Genomic DNA, 20863 nt, shown 5'->3' with positions numbered 1-20863 from the left:
TGCATATTACATTCTTTGTGTTTGCATATTTCTGTAGCACTTAAAAATGACATTCAAGGGTCTATTTACAGTTTACTATTTTATAATTAAGAGTAGGCGCTAGAATGGGTGCACAACTCTTTTAGGGAGGGATATATTCAACTCTAATTGTTCCATATCCATCTTAGCCGTCACCCATTAAACCATGAGTGACAGGATGTTCTGCTTCGAGCATGAAGTCTGTACTGTTGGATATTTGTACCACAATTCCTGTGAGAATTCAATTATGGGGTTTCCACAGCACTTCAAAGTGGCTTTCATGCACAAATGTCCATCACTCCCCCCTTCAAGCATTTCCCCCACTCCCTGCGGGTGCACTCACTGATGTCAGTTACACAGCCATGGTCTCGGTACTCACTTTTGTAAGTTAGGTCCTAGTAATTAGTTGTTTATTTTAACTTTTATATTATGCCTAGTCTGATACGTGTTATAAAAGTCATTGTGCTCTAATTAAAAGTGGATGCCCTATATTTTCCAATGTTGGCAAGTTCCAATCGTATCTAAATTCTGCAATGTTTGTAATTTATTACCACATATTTTGTTTGTCATACTCGTACTCTTTCCAAACTGTTTGGGTTGGCAGGCTATCCCAACTTGTTGGGAAGCGGGTGGGAAGCAATGACTAAGACAACCTGTATTCTCATGAATGTAACTTTTGATATTTTGCCTTTCTCTTCCAGAAACCATAAAAACAAGGCGTGTTTCCAATGTCACGATAAGGTGTGCTGCACAAAGAATGCCTATGTGAAAGATCTTATTCCTACCCCAAAATCTGAGATGAAGATGGTGAAGGACAAATCAATTTGCCATGATCAGTGTGATGTCCCTCCTTCCGTTCTCGAAACGGATCAGATGCACAATGAAACTGAAGAAGATGAGATTGATGCCAAAGAGAGAGAAAGCGAAGAAAGGCTCTGCAATGGAGAGATCTTTTTCATTACTGGTGTAGGTACTTTGGCTAGTGGTGGGAGAGTAGTACTGTTTTCTTTAGCCCAAAATGTTTGTTGTGACTGTTACGGCGAAATGAATGACCTGAGAACTCAATGTACTGTAATTGGCATTAAAAAAAGGGTTATTGGGCTGTACAATAGGGTATCAGTATTACACTAGGCACACAGGATACAACCAGGTGCAATATAAGCAAACCATTACTTACCGGGACTGCAAGGTCTGGGTTTAGTTGCTGTGCTGTGCCTAGTATGGAATGATCAAGGAGCCAAAAGGAAAGAGTGGGTCACACGTGTGACCCACTCTTTCCTTTTGGCTCCTTGTTCTGTTGCTCCCAGGGTCCACATGGTAGGGGACGCCTATCCTTGATTATATAATAGTATGGAATTATCTTCTTGATGATTGGAAACCTTCCTAATGATCAACTCCACTAGCTGAGAAGAGTCTAACGGTAGTGTAGTGAATCACTTGAAAGGGCGTGGTGATCCCTATTAGAGGGATAGCCTGTGGTACTGTAGGTTTGTGCCAGATGGATCTTCTTCCTAAACACTAGTATACTTGTGGACTTAGTATACTCCCTAGCCAATATAACCCAAAATCTTTGTGAACAGTCAATATAGAAGACTCCTACCTTATCATGGAACAGCCAGGTCCTTGAAGAGAAATGAATCCAGGGACAACGAGCAAGGAAGGAGAAGGGACTAAACCCGAACGGCACGAGGGATGCACTAGTGTCAGGCTGGTGCACTTAATATCTGCAAAGCGTCCAGGAATTCTATGCACATGGAGAAGTCCATACGTGGATATCCAAAGGAGCAACACCAACATCCTTAAGTGTTTATAGGAAGGGGTAGCCCTTTAAGAAGTGTGAAGCAACAAAAATGCAGTCCAATAATAGCTATGGCTACAACATGCGTACTCCCAGAACTTCAGTGTTGTAAGAATGTACCTGAAATACTGCTGGGCCAACAGTTGTAAAGCCCAATAAATTGCAAGGCGTTAAGCAGCTGTTGCCGTAAGTAGCAAACACCCTTTCAATCCGAAATGCTGAAATGACATCCAGGTCGGTTTCTAAGGGAAAGAAGTCAGCCGTGGGAGACCGACAGCTTGGATGTCCTTTATGCCAGTTAGGAAACCGCCGCAGCTCAGCTGATGATAGTGAAGAGGAAAACAGCCACGGACCCAGCCGGCTTTGGAATGCTAGAAGCCGTGTGCTCCATTTGAAGCATCAGCGAAATGTAGCAGAGGGGAAAACGGCCGCCGAACAGGCGGCTGTGACGCGCAGGAAACTGCATCATGCTCAGTGCGGCGTCCGAGGGAGAGTTCGCACAAGAATCACAGAAGCAGAACACGCTGAAGAAATGAGCAGGAACATTAGCTCAAGATGAAAGCTGAAGGAAAATGTCATGATGCCTACCCCCGGGCATCAGGACTAAGGCCCTCAGCTCCGGGAGCAGGCATCCAGACATTTGTTTAAACCTCAGCAGCCCAGGCTAGGGGCTGTCTGGGTTCAGTCCTGGCGCCTTAGGCGCCAGGCTCATCATAGAAATCAGTCCTGCGCCATAGGCGCCAGGCTCATAGACTTTACTTACCTGATGCAGACCATGCTGCAAAAGAGTCCAAGCCTACATGAGGCCTGGATGGGACTATTTTGTTACAAGGACTATTTTTTACTCGGGCGTGGCTCTAGGGAACTTCTTAGCCGGAACTACTTTGGAGGCTATTTAAACCACACCCGAACAGCAGCACATGCTTCGCGTTATTCTGCATCCAGCAGCGTGACGCTCACCGTGCCTGCAGCCAGCATCCAGTCTTCTGCCACGCCCGCGTGCCTGCAGCCAGCATCCAGTCTCCTGCCACGCCCGCCTCGAAACCGAAGCTCCTAGAATAAAGAAGAAAAGGACAAGGTTAGAAAACGAACTTATTTCAAATTCCTCACCTAATTCCGGAACCATTTCATCTCCGGACCTGGAAAGTACGTCAGTCCTGCATGCGTCGCTTTGCCAGCTCCAGCACAGCGCCATACTCACCAGTTCTCACAGCATCTTTCGATCCAGCACTGTCTCCATCATTTCTTCGCCGTAATCCGGCACATAGGGGACACAAGAAAAAACAAGGTGAGCCAAGGGAATCAACAAATACAACCTCTTACCACCATAGACTTACCTGATTTACCACCGGCGGTATTATTCCATAACTCTCCACATTTTCATATGCCGCATCTGTAAAGAGGGAGAGAAACAACACGTTAACGCATGCAATAGTTACCGGACAGCGTTGGGTAACACAGACTCTTACCTGAACGCCAGCAGCAGCTACGAGACCTTCTTCTCACTGTTAGGCAGAAACCTGTGCAGTTCCCTCTGGGACCACTGCAAAAGATTTAGGACTACAGGTGTTTGGCAGTAAACCCACTTGGTAGCAGTCTGTACCACACAGATTCACTTGGTAGCTGTGCTGAGCAGTCAGACTTCCCTCAAGAAGAGTTAGGCAGTATACAGAGTATACATAGGTCAAGAGAACATAATAGAACAAGTAAACACTGACCAGGGCTTGGTGTAAAAGAGATATAATTATTTAAAACCACATCTAGAAAAACACACAGGCACTAATAGTAAGCAATTCAAAAACACGGTCACTAAAACATATACACTCCCTTAAAAGAATATTAGACAAGTCTTAAGTAAAGCCCCACTTATTTTCAGACAGCGGTGAGCGCTTAACGTAGATGGCACTCTAATAATTCGTTTTTTAAAAAGGGAGAGAAAAGCAGAGAACAACTTGAAACCGATCCCAACACTTTTACAAGAACAGAACAAGAGGGGAAGGCAAAGTAAAACTGTGAATTCAGAGTCAGTAGGCCGGATCCGCTTTAAGAGGATCGAAACGAAATGTGTCCAAGGTCACACGGTTGCAGTGCACAAAAGTCTTGTAATGGTTCAAAAAGGAGTTGGATTAAAGAAAAGGGACCAGTTAGAGGGTTAAGGCGGCCAACCCAGTCTAGAAGGGTAAGGAGTTATTATTACCTTGTTGCAATCTTTAGAAAGGGAGGCCTGGCGGACACGGTACCTTAAAGTGGTGAGAACGCTCCAGCGGGGGCAGTTGTTCCTGGCAGCGGATGCAAGTCGGTGCTTCGTCCGGGGGAAGAGAGGATCTCGTCGTGGAGGAAGACATGAGTCCGTTGCACTGCCAGGGAAGAAACCAGCCGCGGAGTTTCTCAGGTACAAGGAGCGGTCCGTTGGCATGGGCAGTTCGACCACAAACCGGTCTGGGGTGCGAAGAAGGAAAGGTAAACTGGTTGTGCCCACCAGTCAGGGGAAGAAGCCTCTCCAGCCGGGAGATCTTCTCTGTCGTCGGGAAGTGGTGAGTCGATTCTGCAGGGCACCACCGGTGGTGTCGTCGTGGTAGGTCGGCTCAGCTTCTCCCTCGTCAGATTCTCAGGTCCTGTGGCGACTTCTGAAGTTCCAGTCCCCAAAGCCCTGCTTTTATGCAGCTTACCCCCATTCACTCAGCCTAGCTGTCACTCAAACATGCTAAGTGGTGAGCCAGCCGGCTCACCACTTGGGCCAATCACACAAGAGTGCGACTTGAGTTACCAAGGTAACTCAGTCCAGGGTGCCTAAACCCCTTCCCACACCCCCTGTGGTGCCCAGACAGAGTGGCACCACTTTTGGAGGCTTCTGTGGAGAAGCCCGCCAAAAAGTGGAACAAAGGGCTCGACTTGGGTTGGAGTCACAGAAGAGAACACAAACGCCATTTTAGTATCGAGTCTTGGCAAAAAATACCAACCAGAGAATTCATATTAATTAAATAAACCGGCAGTATGTTCGAGGCTATGAGAATTAAATAATTAAAGTTGGGAGCCTCGAACAATGGGAAAATCCCATAGGGAAATATTCGCGGTCGAATATAAAAAGTAGTTTCCACTGCCACCAGCCAAAACTCGATCAGGGGGGACGGAGACGTGCCCCCTCGACTAACAGACCCCGGGGCAATCGAATTGCCCCGACCAGTACGTCCACAATATGATGGTTGGTACTGGTTTCTGTTAATAATTTGGGACTAGTAAAGCCAATGGTGACTTTACATGCCCTGGGAGACAGTAGTCAGTCCCAGGGTATGGAGTCTATGGTGGGGTGTCACTATGACACCCCTGTGTTACTGCACGGAGGGTGCTGTGTAACACACATAGGAAAAACACATGAGACCCTATGGAGTAAAGAACCCCATAGCCCATAAAACACATTACCAGTCAAAGGAATACCATAAATCATGTCCAAGAGTGGGAGAAAGAGTCTCACTCTTGGCAGGAGGAAAAAACAAACTCCAGAAATCCAGCAAAGCTGCTGGGGGGGACTCACTAGGTTAGGAAATTCAGCCTTAAGAGAGAATTCTCCCTAACACTCACGAACTCAGTTCCAACCTAAGGAAGGAAGGGGACAAGAGTGAACATCGGGCACATTGAACTCTTTGAACTTGATACTTACCAATCCCGCCAGGGACTTCGGAGTCAATACTTACCGGAACTCTCCCAACGCCTTCAAACCAGTGAAGTAACTGGTATCTACACGCCCCTGCAAGACACGCAGGATGGAGAGCTCCTCTTTTATGAACATAAGGCGAGGTTGCTAAGCGGATATCGGAGGTGATTAGTGGGGGGGAGAGCGAGAACAGTTGGGAGGCCATCACTAAAACCCACAGGTGGTTAATCCCTGTCTCCACTTGCAGGAAAATACTTCTTTGGGTCCAGCAGACAAGACTAGGCGGGCAGTCATCCCTGCACTACGCATCATGTTGAAGGAGACCGCAGCTGTCCGGGTCCGATCGACAGCCCTGTGGGGTCCAGGTGAGCGTAACAGAAAACCGGAATAACGGCAACCCTTTTAGGAAACTGATGGTACTGCAGAATTGCTGCTCTACGAAGTAACATGGAGCAACAGAGCTTCAAGTGTAAACTTAATCAGAACCACTGGGCTCCTGTGACTGCAATGCTCAAATGGGAACAACCACACCCCCAGACATGTTACCTGGTCACGTAACGTGCAAGTCATCAGGAAATAATCTTTGAATTAAACAACATAACAACCCCTAATGTCGCCTCCATGAGAACCTGCCAGAGAGTTTATAGCAAGAATAAAAAGGCCTGGCAGCTGTTCTCCGTGCAAAGCACTGTTTAGAATGTAGAGCATTCATCCTTCTAGGATTAACAAGTGAAGAGGCAGAGGGGCTCAATCTAGCAGGCATGACAATCAGCAATAAGTGGCAAAAAACAGAGATTAGCTATGTCTCCAAAAATACAGCGATGGCCGAAAAATAAGCACACAGAACATTCATAAGGCCAGTCTTGAACATCTTCACCCTTGGTGAAACATTCACCAAATGGTCGTAGCGTAATTAGCTCATAGATGAGTTACTCCCAATCGGTGGCAGAATGTGGTCTCCTAGATCTTCAGGTCTTCCTCCTGAGGCCCAGATACAAAACAAGAAAAACAAGAAAAAAATCTCCCTGATCTGTCTCCCTGCTTGAATGCAATTTCACCAGTCCTTTACCTCTCTCGAGGCCTAGGGCGTTAGGCCCTCTAAAGCTCCATGGCAATGACTGATATTCCTGGGCTGTTTCTGACTTGCCACCATTGTCATTCTCCCTCTTTGCCGATTGCTGTGGATCCATTTTCAAGCCAACGTCATTAACAGCATCTTAACAGTCTCTCTTTTTATCCTGTAGGAGCCCACCACCAGTGATGAGGTGGATTTCTAGAATCTAGCCTGATGGACAGCTTTTAGTTTATAGTGAACATGGAACTCTGAGAGGTTAGCCAAATCCGAATCAAGGTAGCAATGGAGAGCAGTCAAGACTTATTCTCAAGAGAGTGTGAGTGGGGTCAGGGACCTTCAATGAGCCCACACAGTACGGCACACAATAATTTAGACAGTTGTGTATAAAAATAAAGTTCTTTGTTATATGCCCTCTGAACACACTGGAAAAGGAATCTAACAGGTAGTATTATCGCACAGCACTCTGATACAAAAATATACATTCACAATAGTTTCAAATATATATAAAATAAGTATTTTAGATACAGTCAATGAACAAATCAGATTACAAGACAATAACCTACCTTAAGAAGTCCAAACCTAATAAGTATGGGGACTTGTGTCCAACAGTCACAAGAGCCATAATATTTGTCAACAGAATGATGTCCCTGCAGGTAGGTTACAATGGGCTTGTGTTGGTGATAGTTTAAAAGTTCTCCAGCTATTGTACTAAAGGTAAGTAAATGTTTTCTTGTATTACAGACCCAGGCATAGGATACTCGGCCCAGGTTCAATGACCAACATATGAGTGGAAGGGAATAAGGTGATGCAGGGACTGGTTTCCAATGTTATGCTATGGAGGACAGGGGGTACAGATAGACTGCGTTTACTTACCCCCGCTCCCTGATTTTCCCGGATGTCACTGTGGATCGTCTCAGAGTTGCTAGGTGCTCCTTCTTCCACTGATGTTCCGGTTGAGAGTTGCCCTGGAGTTGCAGGTTTGAGGATTCTCCCGGTCGGGTGCAGTTGGAAGATGTCTGTTGATGAAATGCAAGAAACACAGATGTAGATTTCCCCAGGACACTTCAGGGGTTGAAGAAAGGTTAGTTCCAGCAACGATCATTGCACACAGGCGACGACAGGGGCCCTTCCAGTCGCGGACTCCAAAGGTGTTCCAGGACAGGATCACTTGATGCTGCAATTCTGAAATTGGGGGAGAAGGAGACTTGTGGCACCAACTGGCAACCACCGGAGGCAGGGGGGGGATAGGTATGGCCAACTGTCATGGCGTGAGGATGTGCTCCTTTTGAGCTCCCAGTGGATCCTGCTTTAAAGAGACTTTCCCCATGCTTGGCTGACACCTGTGATACCTGGTAATGTTCCATTAAGGGCTTAAGCACTCATTGTGCTGTTTTCTGACTTTGTCTGGAGTGGGGCAGTGGTGGCTGCGCCGAGAGAACGACGAACGCAGTGACGGGGCTCCAAGATGGCACAGCTATAGTGGTGGATGGGAGGGGCTGTTGAAGGGCACACGCCAAAGCGCCCGCTATTTATTTTTTTACTCGTACCGGTACTGGGCTGGTGGGGATATGCTGTGGCAACCTGCTTGGTGGCTGCCTGCGAAGGCTGCTGACGGGGATCGCAGTAAGAAACTAGTTTCCTGGAGGCGGCCCTGAGGTGTGTGCTGGGGCTCGGCGCTTGCAGCCTGGATCCACACGGCCACTCAGCAGTGAGAAGACATGGCGCTGCTGTCTGTTGTATGAAAGTGAGGATCTGTAGGTATTTTGTTGGGTACTCGGATACCTACTGCTGCTCATGTAATGGATAGGCGTGTATGCTTGAATAGGCCTGCACTATTGAACTTTGGTTATCTGGTTAGGCAGTTGCTTGCATTTGCACTGTTGGTATCTAGTCAATTCATCTAAACCCATTCCATCTAATACCATTACATCAACATTTTTCCATCTAATGCATTTCCATCTAATGCATGTTTTTGGGGGGTAAAGGGTTAATTTTTGTTCAGGTGCATTTTAAAGGGTAAAAAACAGGGGTTTGGGAGGGGACCTGGTGTAGTGTAGTGTAGTCTTGTCTTGCCACTGGCCTGGGTGCTTGCTGTAAGAATGTTGGTGCATGAATACAGCTCAGGAGAATGTTGGGTGGATCTGTGTGTGAATGTTCTGAGTGTGTCATTTAAGAGCCTGAGCTGGGGATGGCTGGTGGGTCCACTCCTTTGTTAGTTATGTTTATACCCATCCATGTTCCTGTCTGTGTCTATGCGTGACTGTACATATATACAAGAGAAACTGGAGTAATGTACATAATGTACATATGTAAAATAAAGCCTTGCCTGGAACCAAATCTAGACTCCACATCAGGTCTGTGCTTCAGTGATGCATCCTGATGTCTAGAGAAAGGCCTTACAAAATTGGCGACGAGATTAACTGGAAATCATAAAGGGCATGGAAATAAAAGTACTGTACAGCATGCATACGAAGGAGCTATAGCAACAAGAAGTACAGTAAGGAGAGCTGTGGGGGGGAAGTAGCGTTTGATTGACCCACCGTTCCCCCAAAATGCTTGAAAATGAACCATCCTGCCCAGCATACCGTGAGATCAAGAAATAATGGCACTGGACTCTGCGGGGGACCTCCCTCCCAAAGAGAGAATCCCCAGAGATCCCCAAAGCTAAGCGGGTGCCAGCACAACAGGAGATAATTGAAAAAGTGACACTGGATTCGTTTGGAGGGATACGCTCAATAATAAACATGCCCCAGGAATCCCTGCATATTGCTAAAGTTGTTGGTTTCAGAGTTAAATTAGATTTGGCAACTACAGGACCAAATTATTAGATGGGGCGCCAACATCATAATTATGGGAAAGAAAATGTCCAGTGTGCTGCACTAGATCAGATGGAGGCAACGTGGAGGGGCTTTCATACCCTGGGATACAGTGCTGGCCCAGCGTGGCAGTTAACATGGGAGGCCTAACAAGGTCCGGCTTCCCCGAGGATCTTTTTGAAATGGTGACGTCGTAGAATATTCTTGGGTATTGGCGCAACTAACTTGGAATGTGTGGATTCAGCACTCCATTGTTGCTGGTGGAGCTCTGGAGCCTGCGATGGAAGAAGGCTGCTTTTGAGGAAAGGCCTTCAAGACATGTGCAAACGTGATGACGTTTGCGGATGTAAAAACCTCCATTTCCATTTGGAATCTTGGGGTGAATAAATTAAGTGGGCAGCGGCTGTTTAGAAAACATATTACGTTCCCTGGAACTTGTGCAACGAACATTACATGATTATAAAGCATATTCACGTCCCCTGAGACCCGAACATTTGGACAACGGTGTTCTGTTTCGTTGTGTGCGTGGGATCCATGAGGTTTGTTTAAACCGCTGCAATGGGAATCATAGTGCCGCGACTTGGGTGGATTAATTTATTATTTTCTTTTAAAAGGAAAAAGGGAATAGTTGCTGGGACAAGAGTGAATTGCGCTCTTGGAGAAGGGAAAAAGGACAATATTATGTGTTCCAGGGGATTGGTTCCTCGACGTATTCCACATCTTTGACGGGTAATCACCACTGCTGTGCTGCTTTGGAAAATCATCTGCATCAATGACGTCGTTATGTTGTCTTCGAGGGCCTCTGTCGAGCTGACGTCACCGGATGTTATAAGGACGACGCACAACGCCCGTAGCCTCAGTTCTGTTTTTTCAGCGAACGTGTTCGCATCGGAGATCTCGACGTGCCTCGGTTCTTCTGATTTCTATCGGTTCTTCTAACTTGGTGTTTTGTGAAGATATAATGTCTTCGTCTTCTTCTACCCCGCGGTCGGGATTCAAGAAGTGTCGGGACTGCGGTTCCAAGATGTCGCTTACAGACCCGCACAACGTCTGCCTCTGGTGCCTTGGCGAGGGACATACCACCGATGACTGCGACGATTGACAGTCATTAACGTTGAAGGCCTTGTGGGAGCAGAAGACGACGCTATCTGTAGGTAGGCTTTCCAAACACCGAAAGTCAGAAATCCGCTGGGCTTGCGACTGACGATTCGAGGGGTGACTCTCTGAGACATCTGCGTAAATCCAGGGGGTCTTGGTCCCGGAGTGGGTCCCACCATTCCTCTGCCTCTTCGAGGCACTCGCGGAAGCGCTGTCACCAGTCGCCTTCCCCGTCCTCGTCCAAGGACTCTGCCAGTTGGAGGGTTGCTTGTCCCAACAAGCATTCTTCTCCTGCGGAATGGGATGCATTTCGTAAGGAAATGATGGCGATTTTTGAATCGGAGAACTCCGTTCCATCTGCGCCTTTGAGAGAAGCCGGCAGGGAATGTGCTAGGACAACTGCTCGCACGCCTTCGGGGTCGGGCGGTCGGCGCGATCGGGAGCCTTCGAGGTCCCGATCGCAAAGGTTGATCGCTATAGCCATGCCCGTTCCAGGTCCCGGTCCTCGACGCCCTCGAGACAGTCAGAGCCTGTGAGGTCTTCTAAGAAGACGTTGGCGCCATGTCCGTCGAGGGACTCTCTCAAGGCTCCGCCTCCAAGGAAGTCGTCGACGCCGAGGCTGTCGAAGGACACGCTCGAGGCCTCTGTTGAAGCCAACGGTGCCACGCTCCACGCCGATTCCGTGGACGCCCTCAACACCTTTTGTGGAGGCTTTACCGGAGGTACCCCGGGCATTGGTGGAAACTCTGAGGAAGGCCCTGAAGAAGTCAGGGAGCCTGTATTTGAGCCTTTTTTCGGTGCCCTCATCCAGGGATTTATTCCAGCCTCTGGATTACATCGCTGAGGTGCATGAAGGGTCTGATGAAGGTTTGGTTCCTGATGAGGTTCCTGACGAACTATTGTCTGGTCATAGCCAGATGGAAGACCTGCGTCAGTCTTTGCACGACGCCAGTGGTCTGGACACCTCTCCGGAGGTTGAGTTCGGTAGGCCTGAGCCTTGCACGCACGCCGAGTCTTCATACCGGCATCTCATGTCGAGGGTGACGGAGTACTTGGGGTGGTCTGCACCACCAGTGGATTTTCTGCAGGATGACCTAACAGATATCTTGGACCAAGGTCCACCAACTGACCCTGTACTGCCATTTCATATGGCTTTGCAAAGAAGGGTGACTGCTCTGGAGAGTCTCCCGGCAGTGGGTAAGTCATTGCCGAAAAAATACCGTCCAGCCACTGGCGATCCCAGCTACTTGTCCATGCACTCTACTTCGGAGAGTTTGGTGGTGCAGGCGGCTACGGCCCCAGCAAAACAGGCGTCGTACCCTACCATCCCTCCTGATAGGGACGACAAACGTTTTGACGGTTGGGCGAAGAAAGTATTTTCTTCAGGGGGTATGGCTTTGAAAGCAGCCAACTCTGTGTGTGCCTTAGCCCGTTTCACTCACACTCTGTGGAATTGTGTTTCTTTGGCGGCTGAACATATTCCCGAAGGGAAGGAATGGGATGACTTTCTTGCCCTTGTACAGGATGGCAAGGATGCCATGTGTGAATCCGTTCAATCGGGTCTGGACGTGGCAGACTGTGTCAGTCGGTCCATGGCGGCGAGCACTGTAATGCGCAGGTTTGCATGGTTGCAGAAGTCGGGGATTGCTCCTGATGTACAAGCCCGGCTGCTCAACATGCCCTTTGATGGTGAACATCTTTTTGGCAGCAAGGCTGACGAGAGCCTTGAGAGGTTGCAGACCTCTAAAGCTGCAGCTAAGTCGTTCAGCGCTGCAGTCCGCCAACCTCCGCCTTTTCGTCCTAGGGGACAGCAATGGAGGGGGGGTTCCTTTCGGTACTACTCTACCTTTGGTAGATCGAGGGGAGCTGCAGGTCAAAGGGGCCAACGTAGGAGTACCAGAGGTGGAAAACAGGGTACTCGAGGTGGCAAGGCCGCTCGAGGAGTTCCCTCTTTGCCTTTAGGCACTGCCGCAGCCGCTTCAGCTCAGTCATGAGGCCATGTCCCATGGTTTGCTGGTTGGGGAAGGCTGGCGCAGCATCTTGTAGAATGGCGTGCCATTACTTCAGATGTGTGGGTTCTGGAGATCATAGCCCACGGCTACTGTCTTCCTTTCCAGCAGAGGCCTCACGACAATCCACCAGGGAATCTCTCTTTGAAGAGTCTGGATCCGCTCCTTGCACAGGAAATCAAAACCCTGCTGGAAAAAGGTGCCATAGAACTGGTGCCTGTAGCGGAGAGGAACAAGGGATGGTATTCCCCATATTTTTTAATCCCGAAAAAAGACTGGGGATTGAGACCCATCATGGACATGCGTGGCTTGAACAAGCACCTCAGGAAGGACAAGTTCAAGATGGTTACTCTCCCTCAAGTCCTCCTGGCCCTTCAACTTCAGGACTGGTTGGTGTCTCTCGACCTCAAGGACGCTTACTTTCATGTGCCGATTCATCCCAAGCACAAGAAGTACCTGAGGTTTGCGGTTGGCGGATTGCACTTTCAGTTTCGGTTCCTGCCGTTCGGATTGACCTCCGCCCCAAGGGTCTTCACCAAGCACATGGTGGTGGTGGCAGCGTATCTCAGCAAAGGGGGGGATTCACGTCTACCCCTACCTGGACGATTGGTTGATCAGGGTGCGCTGTCCCGCGCAAGTCCTGGATCATCTGTCAGTCACCTGCCACTGCCTTCACAGGCTGGGCTTCTCCCTCAACTTAAAGAAGTCCCACTTGACACCTACCCAGCGGCTCCAGTACATCGGAGCAGTGCTCGACACATCCCTGGGGCTGTGTTTTCCTCCCCAGGTGAGGGCTTCTCACATTCTGCAGATGGTGAACAAGTTTCAGTATGCCCAGAGTCTCCCGGCGTTCGAGTTCTTGAGGTTGCTCGGCCTCATGGCATCCTGCATTCTCCTGGTGCCAGAGGCCAGGCTGTGGATGAGATCTCTGCAGTGGGCTCTCAAGATGCAGTGGGCTCTGAAGATGCAGTGGTCACAGTCCTCTGGCAGCATGTCGGATCATCCCATTCAGGTGCCGCCCTCGGTCGCCCATGATCTTCAGTGGTGGGCCGTTGAAAGCAATCTGATGAAGGGGGCTCCATTTTGGCTACCCTGGCCGGAGGTGACTATCGTGACGGACGCATCACTCACGGGATGGGTAGCTCATGCCAACGAGTTGACAGTCAACGGTTGTTGGTCTCCGTCAGAGTCCAGACTCCATATCAATCTGTTGGAGCTGAGGGCCATCAGGCTAGCCTTGAAGGCTTTTCTGCCGTCTGTGCGAGGGAAGAATGTCCTGATTCTGACGGACAATACAGTGGTCATGCACTACCTCAACAAAAAGTGGGGGGCAGAGTCTCTCCCTCTGTGCAGAGAGGCGATGCAGCTCTGGTTCTGGGCCATCCAGCAGGAAATTTCGATCTCGGCAGTTCATCTGGCCGGAGACGAAAACGAGGCAGCGGACGCTCTGAGCAGGCAGAGCACGGTCTCTCACGAGTGGGAGCTGGCTCAGGAGATTCTCCTAGAGATCTTCGGCCTTTGGGGGACCCCACAAGTGGATTTCTTCGCCACCAGTGTCAACCAGAAGTGCGAAAGATTCTGCGCGTGGGAATTTCCTCCAAAAGGAGCCTTAGGGGACGCGTTTATAGTGGAGTGGTTCTTCCCACTGCTGTACGCATTTCCTCCAGTCCCCGTCATTCCGCAAGTGCTGCAGAGGTTACGGTGGTTCGGTTCCCGAATGATCCTCATTGCTCCGGCATGGCCCAGGAGAACGTGGTACCCGGACCTTCTTGACATGTCCATCTGCCCTCCATGCCGTCTTCTCTACCGAGACAATCTGCTCTCACGGGAAGGGGGGGGGGGGTCAGGTTCTCCATCCAGAGGTCAATTCTCTCAACCTTCATACTTGGCTTCTGAAAGGTTGAGGTATAAGGATTGGGACCTCCCTGAAGACGTAATGGAGGTGTTGCTTTCGGCCAGAAGGCTGGCAACAAAGTCCCTGTACCGTTGCCGTTGGAGATGGTTCTGCGACTGGTGCAGGGTTCAGAATGTGGATCCTTTTTCATGTGCCATTCCTGTGGTCCTGTCTTTTTTGGCTTTCGTTAGCCCACAAGGACCTGCAAGTGGGTACCATTAAAGGTTACCTGGCGGCGCTGTCCATATTTAAGCGCTCGTCTGAGGAGTGTTCTTATTTTAAGATTCCTTTGATTTCTCAGTTTCTGAAAGGGCTCACTAATGTGTTCCCACCGTCACCTTTCCAGTTGCCCGGTTGGGATTTGAACCTGGTTCTAAAATTCCTAATGGGAGATCCGTTTGAGCCTTTACATTCTTGTCCTTTGAGACTGTTGACCTTGGAAACTGTATTTTTAGTTGTGGTTACTTCCGCTCGCAGAGTGAGTGAGTTGCAGGCACTATCCACTAAGCCACCTTTCACGGTGTTCCATAAGGACTGGGTTGTCCTTGGGGTCGTCCTTCTTTTCTTCCGAAAGTTGTCGGAATTTCATTTAAGCCAGAAGGTCATTCTTCCGGCGTTCTATCCTCCTCCGCATCCTGGTAAGGAAGAGGAGAGGCTCCATAGGTTGGATCATAGGAGAAATTTTAAGTTTCTACATCTCACGCATGTTCCGGGTCAGAGTGGACGATCAGCTGTTTGTAGGATACGCTGGAAGGCGTTTGGGACAAGCTGTTACTAAGCAGACTTTGTCTAGGTGGATTATCTTGACAATTTCTGAATGTTACCGCTTGGCGGTTAAGGACCCTCCGGTAGGCTTACGGGCCCATTCTACTAGGGGTGTGGCTGCCTCTACTGCTCTGCAGAGGGGTGTTCCCATTCGTAACATTTGTGAAGCAGCCACATGGGCCTCTGTCCATACTTTTGTCAAACACTACTCCCTGGATTCTATCCATAGGCAAGATTTGGCCTTTGGCAAGGCGGTCCTCTATTCTGCAATTTAATTGGGCATTCTAAAATTCTAAATTCTTTTCCCACCTCCATACGGTGGTGCTGCTTTGGGAGTCTGTCATAGATGTGGAATACGTTGGAGGAACCAATCCCCTCGAAGAACAAGTTATTTTCTTACCTGGTAACGTTCTTTCGATGGTATGTTTCGACGATGTTATTCCACATCGAACCCTCCCAGCCTGCCCCTCTACAGAATTTCTTATGCGATTGCACCGTACGTTTCCGCAAGGCTTTCTATTTTCATACTGGCAGAAGATTGGTGCCACACGTTCTGGTGAAAAAACTACAACTGAGGCTACGGGCGTCGTGCGTCCTACTTATAACATCCAGTGACGTCGGCTCGACAGAGGCCCTTGAGGACAGCGTATCGACGACGGAGGACGCAGACGCCGAAGATTTTCCGAAGCAGCACAGCTGTGGTGATTACCTGTCATAGATGTGGAATACGTCATCGGAACATCCCATCGAAAGAACGTTACCAGGTAAGAAAGTAACTTGTTCATCTTGTGACGGTAATGGCAAGTGATATTTTTGACAGTTGATTTGCAAATGTAATGATTTTTTTTTGTGCAGTATTAGAGCGCCTTGGAAAAACTGAGATAACAATAATGTTATTGCATATGGAGTAATGCCATGCAGCGCCGATGGCAAAGATGGCATTGATTTAAAGTGTGGTGTTTTTATATTTATTTCAACTGCAATATATTATAGGCCTTGATCAAGCTACCTTCTTTGCAAATCATTATGAGGGTGCACTACTGGATTATACTGTTGGTATCATGGAGCAGCATAGTATTCACAATAGGGTGCTTAAGTCGAATTAGTATCTTGAATTGATATAGTTCAAAGGGCAATATAGAGTGATATGTTAACAATGATAACAATTGGCATATGTTTTCATATATAAGAGCAACGTATATGTTTAGTAAATGTGAATTATTCAAATGTTGAAACTGCAATTATTGGAAGCGTATGGGCCATTGTCCTGTGTTTGTGTTGTGGTGCTGTATTATTTACTGTGATAATGTAGTGTGTTGAATAGTGTTTAAAATGTGGTCAACTGTGGATTGTTGACTGTTGAGGACTACTGTGTTAGTACAGTGGGGAATTATTAGTCAAATAAATAAATGGATGACACCAGAGTTTTTTTTTTAAACATGACATTATATTTTAGGTAGCCACACTTTTTTTGTGAAGGTGTTGGTGTCATGTTATGAGGGACATCCACCAGGTTTTAGGTTGGATGGTGCAGCAACCGTTACAAGTTGTGCACTTATATTGAGGAAATGAAATGGTGTGAGGATTGGATGCCATTTACCAGTGTTTGGAAGATGCAAATATAAAGAATCTGCAGAGTGTTTATATGATTATACATATCGTATAGGTCGATAAGGTACCAGATTGTTTTGAGTTTGTCATAGGTAATAGTTATGATAATTATAGTTTTCAAAAGTAACTTGTTTGATGCTACCAGGAGCATTTCATTTGTTATATGGTGTTTTGGCATGGGTCTGGTAGTGTTTGGAATGGATGATGCGTGTGGTGAGTGAGGTGTGTGTGTTCACTGTGAGCTGTTTGGAGTTTTCTTGAAGTTGGGTGGTAGTTTTAATTACATGTGGTTTTGAATCTGTGGGATGTCCGTAGGGAGTCAAATGGAAGCGATTTGTGTTTGAACAAGATGTGTGGGTGTAAAGAGGAAGAAGTGCGTTCAATTTTACCCCTTCTGCAAATGTTGTTTTTGCTTGGCAACACCTCTTTTATGGTTGTGAGATGGTTGGACTTGTATGGACTATAGTTCCGTTGGGTGCCATGGTTGTGGAGATACCGGGTCTGTGGCGGGGCAAATGGGTGGTCCCCCCCACAACCCTCCTGTTTGTTCCCCCTCTGGATGTATGATTGATTTTCCCTCGGTTGTGTATGGTTGGTGCCAGAGTGTGGCAGGCTCTGTCTGAATGTGGCAGGTCCAGATGGAAGGTGTTTGTTGTGGTCAGAGGGCTTTGGTGAAAGGGAGATGTTGTGGTGAGTCTGGTGTGAAAGGGAGATGTTGTGTGAGTCCGGTATGAAAGGGAGATGTTGTAGTGTAGTCTTGTCTTGCCACTGGCCTGGGTGCTTGCTGTAAGAATGTTGGTGCATGATTTCAGCTCAGGAGAATGTTGGGTGGATCTGTGTGTGAATGTTCTGAGTGTGTCATTTGGGAGCTGAGCTGGGGATGGCTGGATGGCCGGTGAGTCCACTCCTTTGTTATGTTAACAGCCATCCATGTTCCTGTCAGTGTCTATATGTGACTGTACACATATACAAGAGAAACTGGAGTAATGTACCTATGTAAAATAAAGCCTTGCCTGGAACCAAATCTAGACTCCACAGCAGGTCTGTGCTTCAGTGATGCATCCTGATTTCTAGTGAAAGGCCTTACAACAGGACCCTCCCCCCCAAAAAAAAAAAAGAAAAATGCATAGATCGACATTTTTTAGATGGACACATTTCGTTGGAATGGCATTAGATGCATTGGTGTTGAAATTACCATACACTGCACTGTTGCTTTTACACACTGGGGCTGGGATGGTCCTGTTTGTGCTTTAACGGACGAGGTGACTGGGACTGACCTGGGGATATTGCTGGTTTTGGACCTGCATGGGGAGGGGATTGTTGGGGGAGTTTTCCTAAAGTCCCCTTAGAGATAGGACTCTATAAAACTATCCCTTGGTATACAGGCTGCCAACTCTTAGTATAAGTCTGTACTATCTGGTAGCATGGCAGAGCAGCCAGACTTATCTAATGAGGAAGATGTGAGCTAAAGAAACTCTTACACACTGATAGTCATATGTAAATATACATGTATTCTCATAAACACAAGGCAAGGTAGGTAAATACTTATTTAGACTAACCAACACACACAGGAATGATCAACAATACTTTTCATAGGTGACTGCTTCAATGGCAGTTGCTTGCGCTTACAATTGTTACAGAAAATTACACTAAAGACAGCTCTATTATATTACAATAAGGTGGGCACCACTAGTTTGTAATAATATCGGAAATTATAATTTTATAAAGGACGTCTTAATTTAAATGTAGCATCCCCTAGAAAAAAACCTATGGAACAAGGATCGAATGCATACAATCAGGAACCGGGTGTTGCCACTCCGTTAGCCGGGTGCTCTAGTATTGCCCTATAATCAAGTTGCAATAGTTTCTTTGTAGTTTTAGTCCAATGTTATTCTACTTCTGGTTCATCAGGTAGTGAATTATAAGTGGATCATCAATTCATAAAAAAATGCCCAAATGTCTCTTTAATGTTTTTTCTTGTAAGGCAGAATCAATCCAGTAAAGTGTCTAAGGTAAGCCAATGCATTTCGGAAATTAATCCATCATCAGGGCTGGACATTACCGTAACATTAATTTCATATCAGAAATAACAAAATATCCTTAGGAACAGTCGTTTTTAAGGATAGTCAAAGAATCTCTAAGGAGAACCCCAAGGGTCCTCGGCACACTGCTGCCGAAGTTAAACACAGATGCCTTTAAAGAGATATGGAGGAAAGCAGCCTCCATAGAGAATCGGTAAAACCTAGAACAGAGGTCCCAAGTCAGAGCAAATAAGAATGAATGAGGGGAAAAGACTCCCCTCATTCAGGAGAGGAGGAAAAAGGTCCAAATGTCCATGAAAAAGTGCTGGGAGTCTCACTAGGAAAGGGGTTTTAAGCATAAAACTGAAACATCTCCCTAACACTCTGCCGCCCCCCCCCCTCTGACTAAGAGACGTGACGATCTAATCCACTTCTGGATGGATCTCTGGTTCCAGTCGGTCATACGTTCTGGAGAGACTATCAGCATTCATATGTTGGGTACCTGACTGATGCACAATGACAAAGTTGAAGGCTAATGGACCACCTGAGCAACTTTGAGCAAAATGAGCAAAAGGAGAATGCCTCTGAGGAGATGAAGCTGAAAGTGAGCCTTCTTGGCAAGGTCAGCGATATGAGGTGAGAAGGAGAGAGTGGAGTCTAAGATGACACCCACGTTTTTTTACTTCAGAGCAGGGGAGGGGGCCCAAGGAGGGGCTGCCAGAGAGTAAGGGGAAGGGAGGGAGTTCCAATGAGAAGGATCTCTGTCTTACTGGCATTAAGACACATATCGTTGGCAGCCCACCAACTTGAATAGCAGTCAGACAATCAGTGATGAGAGATGAGGTAGAGACGGGATGCTTAAAGGAGAGCCGAGTGTCTTCCACCTTCTCTCCTCACTGCCAGTGTTATGTGGATATCAGATGGGCCAGAAGGGAAAAGTAAATGTTAAAAAGCCACAGCAAGAGGATAGAGCCCTGAAGGACCCCGAAAGTAGAGAGTTGGGTAGAGGAGAGAAAAGGCCCCATTTTAAATCTGGGGGGGCCAATTCGAAAAGAAAGAGGTCAGCCATGCCAGAGCCCGGTCCGTGATGCCCAGAGTATCTGAGTCGATTTAAGAAGGTGGCGCGATTGACTGTGCCAAAGGCAGATGACGGATCCAGGAGGATGAGAACAGAAGGAGAGTTGGAATCGAATTTTGAGAGCAGGTCTTCACGGGTGTTCAGGAGAGCTGTTTCCGTGCCTCTGGCTGCTCTGAAGCCAGACTGATGGTCCGTGGATACAGCCAAAAGATTCAGTGTGATGGATTAATTGGGAGATTACCAACCTCTCTGAACGTTTGCCCAAGGTGGGGGTTGTGGAGAGAAGGCGGTAGTTAGCCTGGTAGGAGGGGTTTGCAGATGGCTTTTTTAGGAAGGGGTGCACAAGGGAGTGCTTGAGAGGTGATGGGATGGAGCCAGTGGCAAAGTAGTGACTACAGAACTCAGCCAAAGAATGATAGAGGGTGGCAATATTGTCCTTCATAAAGGAGCAGGATAGCACCTGTTTCGAGGGAAATGTCAGCACCCAAATGTCCCTGGCAGCTCCCAGATGCCCCTGGATGCGGGGTGGCGAGAAAGGAGCCAATGGAGGCCGAGGTGCAGGCAGAGGAGGGAGTGAAGTAGAGGAGAGTGAGGACGATGACAGGATGTCCTGAGTTTTGGTAGTGGAGTGGGACGTCAAAGCCATGCAGAGGAGAGGTAGAGACTGCAGTAGAATTGGCATGTTCCTTGCAGATTTCGAAAAATTCCACTGCGTTAGTGGATGTGGGCTTGAATATGGACCTGCTTCATGGACCGGATGGAGGATTTGGAATGCCTTTGGAGCCGGCAAAAGGGTAGTTTGTCAGAAGATGTGTGAGAAGGCAACCCCTTACGTTCCACAACTCTGCACTTGCTCTTCAGCTAGGCTAGGTCGGAATCATACCAACTATTGCACTTGGATGCAGGCTTCATGCAGATCCTAATGGCAGCGGCAAGAATGTCAAGGGTGTTGGAAATTTAGAGTGAAGGTTAGCAAGGATTGAGTCTGTGTGAGGGTCAGTAGCAGGGGCAAATGGGGGAATATAAGA

At 47.7% G+C, this 20863-nt stretch overlaps 1 protein-coding gene across 1 annotated transcript in view; it reads left to right on the top strand.

Moving 5' to 3' along the window:
• The window catches only part of HELB (DNA helicase B), a 785178-nt gene that overhangs the window by 564635 nt on the left and 199680 nt on the right, over positions 1–20863 (top strand). Inside the window, exon 10 of the mRNA XM_069629731.1 lies at positions 720–984. Within this exon, the coding sequence (XP_069485832.1) occupies positions 720–984 (265 nt within the window). The remainder of the gene's footprint in view (positions 1–719; positions 985–20863) is intronic.

The sequence above is a fragment of the Ambystoma mexicanum genome, chromosome 12 (assembly GCF_040938575.1).
Source record: "Ambystoma mexicanum isolate Mex_15411 chromosome 12, UKY_AmexF1_1, whole genome shotgun sequence".
Classification (NCBI taxonomy): Eukaryota; Metazoa; Chordata; class Amphibia; order Caudata; family Ambystomatidae; genus Ambystoma; species Ambystoma mexicanum.
This window is presented reverse-complemented; position numbering and strand designations above follow the sequence as displayed.